Consider the following 11,525-nt stretch of genomic DNA (forward strand, 5'->3'; position numbering starts at 1 on the left):
TACAAGGTTCGCCTCTTTGTAAGTTCTGGTATCAGGAAAAGAACAATTTTTTCATGACAATTTGTACTCAAATACTAAATACTGCTTTTTCTGCGCGGGTAGAAAAATTGCTACGCGGTAGCAACCTGTTACTCCCCTCAGTGCGTTGGGACATCTATATTTTGACCTCCTCATTAAATTTTCTGCGGATCCGCAGTTTTGCGAAATGTTCACCTTATTTTTTTGCGTTTATCGGTTTATTACGCTTTTTAACCGCTTATTCTCACATACTTCGTTTTATTTTCGCAAAAACGTTCATTGAAATCCGTAAATTTGTCTAGGTTGATTTTCGTGCGTAACGTCAGTTATTCGTTTATCTCGAAACTCGTTTCTTAGTTAATGTGTTATCAAGTATGTGTTTTCAACCAAGAATTGTCTTTAGTTTTATGGACTTACTTTACTATTCCTTGCAATCCTGCAAATGGGGCCGGCTATGTCATCAATACATCTTTGATGCCCAATTCATTAGAGAAAATCTATGCACTATTATGGATCTTTGCCCGAAACAGACCTTCAATGATTAAGAGAAGAAGTGACAAAACAAAAGGAATAAAAAAGTAGTCGAAATTCAACGCACAAAAACTAGAAGAACTGAGAACTACTTTTTTTATCTTAAAGGCTTGTATCATCCATTATTAATTCAATTAAGCGAAATGATTTTCTGAGTATACTTAAGGCGATCAATGTGACACCGTTCATTAGGGGAAAAACATTTTGATAGGTTTTGCAAAGTTAAACTGACGAAAACGGTCAGTTTTTCTGTTTCTTATGTTTGAAATGAACAATTTCAAGACGAACGGGACTTCTCATTGCTTGGTTTACAGCCACGGCATCTGACATTTTTTTTCAACGCATTTCAGCGAGTTTGTAACAACTTTTTGAGAAAATTTCTTGAACCGGGATTTTTTTGGTAACAAAGACTTTAAAAATTGACATATTTGGTATTTAACAGGATCCAGAGACGGTTAAGAACTTCACCGGATTTGATCCGCATCCAGAATGCAACAACTCAAAGACAACACCGGACAACGAATGGGGTCCCTACTACTTTGATCACCTGTCGGAGGAGAACATTTCACACCTGTCAATCAAGGCGTGGGACTTCCTGGACAGGATTCACTACCCTAATCTGGAAAAGAATTGCCCAATTGTGAACAAAAGTGTGGTGTATTACTATGACAGCTTTGTGGAGGCTGGAGCTGTTTTGTTTGTATATGCTTGCAACCCTAACCGAACTGTAAGTATACAAAAGCACTGGGTATCCTGGGTATGCCCCTGGATGAGAAATTGTTGGAAAACGTCGATTTGCCATTATTTAAACCCCAATTTTAACTAAGTGAAGTCCTAGCCCCATAAGCCCAATTGGATCTTTTTCCTTTTGTGCCCCCCCCCCCCGCTTAGTGGGTCCATATTATTTGCACCCCCAAACGCACGTGCCAAATTTTTACATAATGATTTACTGGGGGCACAAACTGAAAAGATACGCCCAATTATACCTCAGTTGAGGGTGTAGTAAATCTATTGGGGAACTATAATAAGAAAATCCCCAAAAAGAGGAATTGTGCAGATAATTTGCTGATTGCAGAAAAAAATCTGCTGAAAGGGGTTGCTTTTCTTAGGTGCATGAGCTAAATTTAAAATGTGCAATGAGCTGACCATGAACACCAGAAATGAAAAATCATTTCATCTACTCTCGTTCCGATAACGACAGTTGCATACATTATCGATGAAAAATTTTTTCAGTGCTCATTCAATACTATAAAATATGTGATATGGTGCCAAAAGTATGAATTATAACTGGCCTAGTTTTTAATCAACTCTCATTGGGATAACAACAGTCGAATAAGTTATTGATCAAATAAATTGTTATAACCCATAAAAACTAAGAAAAACTGAAATCGCGGCGAAATTCGGCTTTGGAATTAGACTATTTTTCCACCCACCCACTCTTTCTTGGAGAAAGCTGCTATTTGAAGAGTGGCCGCAAAGAGTGACGGAAAGCAGCAGTCTAAGCAATTATACAGTAGCGCAATTGGTTGACAGATGCAACTGCTAAGACAGGTTTGATACAAAAAAAACTATCACAATGTTCACTCGAAGTTTGTCTCAATGGAAATAACAACGAGGCCATGATTTAATTATATTCGTATTGATTTCATCACAGTCACGTAACCTATACTTGAAACACGCAGGTGTAACTGTTAAATGGAAGATCTGTGCAGTGCCACATTTCCAATTTCCAGGCTTGTGTTTCAACCAAGATAGCGTGACTCTAGCTAAAATCACTTCAAAACTTTGAATCGAATTTCTAGCAAGGTTCTCGATTAAGGGCAGACTTTCTCGGTGACTTCATCACAGTCACTCAACCTATAAAAACAACTATTTTAGAACTTTCAAGACTTTGACAACCTGGAGTACATTATGGTTCGGAACATGACCAACACTAGCGATTGGGATGGATATCAAGACTTCGGTACAATTCACCTGTTCAGTTCGCTTTTTAAACAAAGAGCGGCTCCGGGTTCTAGCTTTCTATTTAAGTTATTAACTGTCCGGTTATAATCTGTTCCCCCAGTTTAGTCGGTACATATCATTTAGAAATATATCATTAAGAATTTGAATTGTATTGGGGTGCTGTCTTTGTTTAAAGAACTGTTCACACAATTTTGAAGTCAAATTGGAGTAGTGATTTTGGTCAAGCCGAAACAGGAAGTGGAGCGCAAACGTTTTTTGCTCTAATTTTAAAGTAGAGTGAGAAAATGGTGTTTAAACAAAAATTTGATTTCTCGCTAGTGGTTTTTTGTTCATATGCGGCATTTTGACATTGATTTTTACTGTTTTTTCGATTTCTTTATCTGATTTTTTTAAATGGTTTCCCCACTCCATTCATAGTCCATTCGGATCTTTTCCGTTTGTGCCCCCCCCCCAGCTTAGTGGGTGCATATTATTTGCACCCCCAGGCGCACGTGCCATATTTTTAAATAATGATATACTATGTGACGGCCGTGATCTGTGACTGGGGGGCGCATAACGTAGTGGGGGACGCATAACGTACTGAGGAGGGGGGGCACAAACGGAAAAGATCCGTCCATTCTAGATCTTGTTTTTTGTTTTGTCAGTAAAAAAATTCTTTGAAATGTGCCAGGACTTCTCCTGCTGTGTTTTTAATTTCGTCAACAGGATTTTTGTTAAAACCATATGACGTCGCAATTACTTCAAATCTACTTTTTCTTCGTTTGTTCCTGTAATTGCAACTGAATTGCGTGCATGACGTCATTTTCTACTCGTATTGGAGAGTTTTTTTGTTCATAGGCGTGATTAAATTTTTAGTCGCACGTGACTTAACTCACTCCCAAAAATGGCTTCTCCTCACTCTGCAAGTGATTTTACTCTACCTTAACTCAAAGAGATGTGGTTAATTGAGTGCGTGCCACTGTAATTGAAGAGTATTTTAGTGCAACGAATAGAAGCTGCAATAAGTTAAACAGATTCTTAATCAATATGTAACATCTCAGCATTTTAAAAAAAAGAAGTTTCTTTGGTTTGTTTCTTTTACTATCTATTTGAAACTGCAGATCTACAAAGCTTTTGCGGATTGTCCTGACAAATTGCCAGATATCTTCGCGATCTTTTTTTTCTTGCCTCGAAACTTTGGAAAAGTGGTAATTTTTTTTGTTTGAGTGCTTAAATAATTCGTGAGCTGGAGACAGATGTCGATTAAAATGCTAAATGCGTAATTTATTGGATGTGCCTCTGGGGCCTTCTTATCTCAACAATTGTTTTGTGGTTGAAAAGAGAGTGATGCAGAGCTGAGCAAAGTGCAACCTTAAAAAAACTGACAGTTTTAGGAAAACAAAATGCAATATATCAAAAGTTATGTCCTGAAAAAACACTCGATGATTTATCATTGAGAAAAGAAAACAGATTAGACTTGAAAATGAATAGAAATGGACTTTCAAGGCCATTAGAAAAATCTTAATCAAAATATAAAAGACCTAAAATAAAACTTACCCGTGAGTCAAACTGGCGAACGAGAATAAGAATGACTATAGATAATTCTGTTCAAACACCGATTTCTCTCTCTAGTTTAAAATTGGAGTAACAAATTTCCCACTGCTTTATTGCAGGCTTAATTGTATTTTTTCCTCATTCAGATTGATCGAACTATTCAGATTGATCGAACCATTCGATTTTGACTTTAAAAACATAAAATGTTATCATCACATCTTAAAAATCAAACCAGGCCAAGTCCTGAAATACGATCCACAGAAATGAATAAAAAAATAAAAAATGGTCCAACTTATTCACAAATAAAAAAAGAGAGAAGGAATCTAGACAGGATTAAACAGTTGCTCTATCGGGAAAAAAGTTGTCAACATCATGAGAAACATTAAATAGATATTTTACCAATATTCGCCTTGACGATCCGTGGCACAAATACCAGTTTTGTGGCAAAAAATCAAATTTTAAATTTAAAAAAAGACAGCAATTGAGAAGTTTGGCAAAAAATTGGATCTCCAGAAAAACTGAAGAATAAAGGTCCAATGTCAACAAAACAGGAAACTTTAAATTTATAGCCTTAACGCAGTAGTAAAGGAATTGAAAAGTTGCATGAATGAACGAGGAATTGCTGATTTGAAGAGAGCTTTACGTCAATAGGTCCTAATGATAGTATCGACGATGAAATAAAATGAAAATGAAACATGGTCAGACAAGTCCTCAACTGCAATTCAAAACATTTTCCTTGAAGAAACAAGAGGCGATACCTAACGCAAAACCAGGAATAAATTTCAAATTTCATTTTGCAAAAGATCTGATAAATAAATCAAAAAAGAGTGAAAAAGCATACGTTGAAATCTTCACGTGAGGGAAAAAGCACTTCCAAGAAAGCAAACTTTTGCTCAAACACTGTTTCTGTAAATAGAACGATCAGTTTTACAATTGCAAAACAACTCGCGTTTTTGCTCCACTTCTTCTGTCGACGTGATCAAACGCTCACAACTCCAATTTGACTTCAGTGATCATCAATTTATTTCAACAGATCTTAAAAAATATACTCCGAAGAATAAGGGAAACCTAGTCTTTGATATCACTATTATATTACTTGACCAACTCATTTCAATTATCAATTTTAAATCCAATTTAAAAAAATAACTAGCCAAAAACTAATAAATGGGATTTAAAAATATAAGCGAAACGCTTTTTCTCTCGCGTTTGAACGAATTAAAGTACACGGACAGGGTTTTTGCTAAGCTCAAAAATCTCTTAATTTCCAGATTAAATTTGAAACAAATTCAAAGAATTTAAGGAAAACAGATAATTTTTCTCAGAAAATTTTTCTCAGATTCTCATAATTATCAACATAAAATAGTTTTAGGCCATCATAACAATACTAACAACTAACCAATGAGTACCAAAAAAATGTCGATAGAAAATGGGCGTCTATTCAAATCAGAAAAAAGCCAGCAAACGTAACAGTGGGCCGGGTCTCTTTAGTCTTTCCCCATATCATAGTTCTAACGAGACTTGTAGATTATGTTTGATGCGCGTGCAACATTTATTTTTGACAGTAAGTAACCAATGGAAGCATTCTGGTTATTGACAAATCGGATCATTTCAGTTTGTGCCCTCCACCGGATTAATGGGTTCATATTATTTGCACACCCCACGACGCACGTGCCATATTTTAACATAAAAATTTACGGATCTATTCTGTTTACCCCCCCCCCCCCCAGTGTTTTTTATGCGCCCCAGTTACAAATTATATTTTGTTATATAGCAAGTTACTATAAAATAGCACGTGCGCCTGGGGCCATAAAAAATTTATGCTCACTAAGCTGGGGGGGGGACAGAATAGATCCAGATTCACTATGTAATGGCGCATGCGGTAACTGGGGGTGCATAACGTTCTGGGGCCACAAACGAAACATCCGACACATCTGTTTTTTATATTGAAATCAAGCTTTACTGAGAAAAACTTTTTCCCAACGCTGATCTCTTGATGCCTATCCAGTGTTTTTCCTAGTGATCTCCTCCTATGGTTAATCTTTGTGATTTCGTGGAATAATGAAAAACAGTTGCTGGTACATAAGATCTTAGAATAACCATTTCAAAACTGTCATTAGTTCTTGGATTTTTTTCCAACAGTACGGGTCAGATTTAAGTCAATGTAGAAACGAGGTGTTCACGACTTCATAAGTGCGTTGAAATCCTTCGTCTTTAATTAATGCGTAACTGTTGTACAAAAAATAAATAATTGAGCTTAAAATTTCTGCACTCTTTTATCCGAAACTAAACATTGCGTGAACTCCAACCTGTTTTTAAATATTTTGTTATTGTCTCTGTGGAGTATCAGAACCTACATTTGGTATTAATCAATCTTATTACCCCCATTTTTGTTTGTTTTTGTCGTGAAATAACATTGTTCTCCTCAATTTTTTAAACAGCCTTTAAAACAATTGAAAATTAAACGTTCATGTAGCATTCAACTTTTGCATCAAAGTAGAGTTGAGATGTCATACTAAAAACAGTTGCAACCCTCCATGTTACGTTAATGAGTAATTCGGATCTGTTCTGTCCTCCCCCCCCCCCCCCCCCCCCCCAGTATTTTTATGCTGCCCCACTTAAAAATTATGTGTTATAGCACGTTACTATGAAGAATTTATCATAGTAACGTGCTATATGCGGACATATAAGTTCTATGTCCACTAAGCTGAGGGTAGGGGGGGGGGGGGTGGAGGCAGAATAGAGGTCCAGTAATTCTTGCCACATTAAATAATTTCACCTTTCTTCCAAAGTTTGGTCTGCAAACTCTAACATTAAATCTCACAGACTAAAACTGGGTTAATTGTTTTTTACCTCATAAAAATTGTCGTGTTTTGCTTAAACTTTGTCAACATTCAACAAAAGTATTAACGAATTAATTGAACTGAATAACTGATTTGCAATATCAGTGTACAAATACTCTCTCAATCCAAAAGATTTCAACGTCGATCACATTCGGCCATACGACCCGAAAGACGAGATCAAAAACACAACTCTGATTAAGTTCATCTACGACTACATTGCACTGGAGATTGCCCCTATTGTGAACTTTGACATCTTTACAGACCGGTTGTGTGACAGTGCATCTGATAAACTGGAAAAAAGAGTTGACACTAAATTTGAGAACGGATTTCGATATTTAAAAGGTGAGGGGTCACTTTAAGCTGTTTTCAATGTAAAAATCAAGCAGTTTTTAATGTAAAGTTTTAGCTGTTTTTAAGGCAAAAAAGCAATTTTTAAGGTAAAAATCAGGGTTTTTTAAGGGGAAATTTTATGGTGTTTTTCAGGTAAAATTCAAGTTAGTGCCCCATTGATTTAAAAGGTAATGATAAAGTAAATTTCAGGTAAGCTAAGGTCAGGCAAAACTACCTTAACGTGTTGAGTAAGTTAATGTGCCTTTTCGGGTTAAAGAGCCTTAAATATTTTAGTGTGTAAATTAATGTCAGCAAACTTTAAAATTAAATCCAGTTTTTTTAAATGTTTTTGACAAAGCAAATTCACAAATTCACCGTTATGTTGTGATAAACAATGAATACTTTCTGCTCATTGCATGGGAACATCATTAGGCAAGCAGCGGTCTGTTTTCACTATACCCTATTTTTTTATCGGTGTCTCGCGTTTTCACCCCTATTTGTTCAATCCCATGTCATTTCGCCCCAATTATTACACCCCTCTTTCATTTCACCCCAATTTTAATCCTCTATATAGTTGGTACTAATAGTGTTTAGAATAATTCGGCCATGCCTCAGCCGATCGTGGGCCTGGATATGATACCATAACAAAACCCAACATAGGATTAAATTATTTGCCTAATTATGAGAAAACATGCTTTTATTGCCGACTGTTAATTTGTGGGGTGAAATCAGAGGGCGTTAAGATATAAAGGTGTTGAATGAATCGGAATGAAAAGAAGAAAACCATTTTTTATCAACCCTTCGTTTCAGACTGTTTTTTTCACGGGCAGCACTTAACTCTATATTAATAATGTCTATATTGTTGCAGTTAGACTGGCGTGTGGATATGATGGAGAGGAGATGACAGAGGTCGAACTGTCACAGGATGTGGTCGATTGCTACTACCACGACGGTTAGACTCAAATTCCTCTCTTTCTGCTATCGTTAGAAGGTTGTGACAAAACAACCTGATATAAATCGTGCTTCGGGTAAATTTGACATAACTTGACAAGAAGCTTTACCTGTTCAACTTATACCTGGCTAGAGAGATGAAGCCTCGAGGAACAAGAAAGAACATGTAAATGGGTTCCCAGTGAACAGAAACTTGGTACACCTTGATAAGAGATGCATGATCTTGACACTTCTTGCAAAACTTGAAGCATCTTGCCAAGGTCTTGAAATACCAACATTTCATGGTAAATCTTGATAAGATCTTGGTAATATCTTATCAAGATAGACGACCAAGAAAATTTCTTGAGAGCTCTTGACAAAATCTTGATAACAATTATTATCTCTTCTGATCGCTGCTTGACGTATCTCATCCTCAGAAAAGAAATCGAAGTCTTCTGAGAACCAATCTTCCAAGTTTGTACAAATCTTGATATTTTCATGACAAGTACCATGGCAACATTTAACAAGATTTAGTATGTTTCTTATCAATGTGTACCAAGTTTCAGTTCACTGGGTTGTAAGAGATGCCCAAGTTTGAGATCATAAGATAGGTCGGTGTAATGGTTCGACCAGCAAGCTCCAGTATTAGATGTGTTCAAGCGTGTTCAAACCCAGTGCTTGTCAAACGTCTCAATATTTACATAACAAGTTGGCTTGGATATACAGAAAAATTTGTTATGATGTTTGTTGTTTTTTTACTTGTTCTTTTATGATGAAGAGCAATGTCAGGGAAAAATCGTGTATCAAAATAACAGACTATCGTATCAATTTGGACAGCTGAAATTAGTAGTTAGTTATTATTTGACATATTCTTTATTCTATTTATTGATTTTTTAATATCTTTATTCTATATATTGAAGTTAGTTACTTCTAATCGTAGGCGAGGTCGTCTTCAATGGCAACACGATTCTGGTTGAGAACCCGTGGGGTCAAAAAGCCCAGGCCAAGAGAGACCACGAAAAAGTCGAAGAGATTGCGGGGAAGGGGACGACGGCCTCCTCTGCAAACAAGAAAGAAAACCCAGCTCACACTTCCTCAAAGAAATCTCAAACATCTCCAAAGGGAACTCAGGGTTCCCATGGAACGTCGACAACTGGACCCACACCTCCAGGAACTCCAGCAACGCCATCAACTTCGGCAGCTCCTAAAACCTCTGGTGATACAAAAAGTACGAAAGCGAAACCACATGAAAAGCATGAGTCAGATCATGGCAACAGCGGATCAACTTCTAGTCCGACTGTTACCGGAAAGCCAACTGGCAAAACTACAACACCCAGCACCATATCTACATCTGAAAAACCTCCTGTCGATGAAAAAGCTGTCAAAATGTGATTGATATGCCTTTAAAAATATTTGGAAAAAGTCTATGCTAATTTAAAAAATGTTTGGGAATGAAAAAAAAACGTGTTTTTCTCTAGCTAAATTCAAGATATTCATTAAAGGCTGTGAATTTTTTTGGAAACCAATTGGCTCGAGCATTTTCTAGCATTTGTAAGTCTAAACAGGGTAATTGATCCGGCATCATACTATCGAGGCCTTATAAACGCAAGGTAGTTTATTCTCTCCATTTTGGGCAATTAGCTCATTTCCCGCAGGGGGGTAAAGTTACAACAAGGAGAGGAGAGCCTATCAAACGTGAAAAATTGAAATTATTTTCAAATTTTATCATCGTTTATTGGACAGATTTCTCGCAGATGAAGATGTCATTATGGAACAGCCTGTCATAAAGCCATCTCTGCGAATTTCTAATTTGACTCACTTATATGGGTTTTGAAGCTCTAAATTTTGTTGGCCTAATTGGGGTACTAATTATGACTAGTTTCTACAAGCTGATACTCAAATAACACCTATTTACATTTTTTGCACTACCAATGGCTGCACAGACCACTATCATTCTAAAAATGAACACATTAAGTTTGTTCTATGGATCAGATTTTTTCTATTTTAATCACAAAAGGATAAAAGCCACCTCTCCAACTGCCCTCTTCAACATAGAACAAACACGAGGAACGTAATTTTTAACCAGTTCTTTTTTCACATCTGGTCATACGTGATACTACATATTATCACTTCCTGATAATTTTAGCTGTTAAACATTTTTCAAAAAGGTTTTAGCTTGTGCTTAATTAACGAATTGAAAATTGGTTCCCAAAAATTGGATTTTTGCTATGCAAAAGTCTTTAAATATAACAGCTCATACTGTAACCCGAAAACTGATCGTAAAATTTTCAAATTGTTAAGAAAAACGCCAGTGATCTATTAAAAATTCAAATGAGGAGAGCAAGCTCATGATCACTTAAACAAACTTTGAAAACTTACTACCCTAGTCCAGAACACAGAACAAAAACAACGCACGAAATAGTTCGGTATCTTCAGGTTATCCACAAAAGAAACCGTCGGCATGTTCAGCTTGTTCCGTAAGTTCAGTTTCAAACGTAAATAATTGCCGATATGTTCTGTCTGGAACGTAAGAAAGCTTCGTTAAGTTCGGTTTAGCCGGATTCGGTATGTTCGGTGTGGAACGTAAAAAAGGTTATGTAATTTCGATTTAAAAAGAGCCGGTTCGTTCGGTTAATAGACGTTAGAAACGTTAGGTATCTTCGATTTCATATGTTAAAAAAAATCGGTATGTTTGTTTGCAACATAAGAAACCTCCGGTATGTTTGTTAAGGAATATTTTTGAAGACATGAATTATGTATGTGTGTTTGCATGTATGTATGTATGTATAAATGTATGTATGTATGTATGTATGCATGTATGTATGTATGTATGTATGTATGTACGTATGTATGTATGTATGTATGTATGTATGTATGTATGTATGTATGTATGTATGTATGTATGTATGTATGTATGTATGTATGTATGTATGTATGTAAGTATGTATGTATGTATGTATGTATGTATGTATGTTTGTATGTATGTATGTATGTAAGTATGTATGTATGTATGTATGTATGTATCTATGTATGTATGTATGTATGTATGTATGTATGTATGTACGTATGTATGTATGTATGTATGTATGTATGTATGTATGTAAGTATGTATGTATGTATGTATGTATGTATGTATGTATGTATGTATGTATGTATGTATGCATGACATACATACAGACCATACATACATGACATACATACATACATACATACATACATACATACATACATACATACATACATACATACATACATACATACATACATACATACATACATACATACATACATACATACATACATACATACATACATACATACATACATACATACTACATACATACATACATACATACATACATACATACATACATACAT

The 11,525-nt window shown here is 35.8% G+C and overlaps 1 protein-coding gene across 1 annotated transcript in view; it reads left to right on the top strand.

Moving 5' to 3' along the window:
- Positions 1-9,570, top strand: part of LOC142341148 (uncharacterized) — a 30,646-nt gene extending 21,076 nt beyond the window's left edge. Inside the window, exons 2-6 of the mRNA XM_075392042.1 lie at positions 992-1,276; positions 2,428-2,512; positions 6,993-7,229; positions 8,086-8,169; positions 9,088-9,570. Of these exons, the coding sequence (XP_075248157.1) occupies positions 992-1,276; positions 2,428-2,512; positions 6,993-7,229; positions 8,086-8,169; positions 9,088-9,539 (1,143 nt within the window). The 3' untranslated portion in view covers positions 9,540-9,570. The remainder of the gene's footprint in view (positions 1-991; positions 1,277-2,427; positions 2,513-6,992; positions 7,230-8,085; positions 8,170-9,087) is intronic.
- Positions 9,571-11,525: the final 1,955 nt, after the last annotated feature.

This window comes from Convolutriloba macropyga, chromosome 6, assembly GCF_964194025.1.
Source record: "Convolutriloba macropyga chromosome 6, txConMacr16.3, whole genome shotgun sequence".
Classification (NCBI taxonomy): Eukaryota; Metazoa; Xenacoelomorpha; order Acoela; family Convolutidae; genus Convolutriloba; species Convolutriloba macropyga.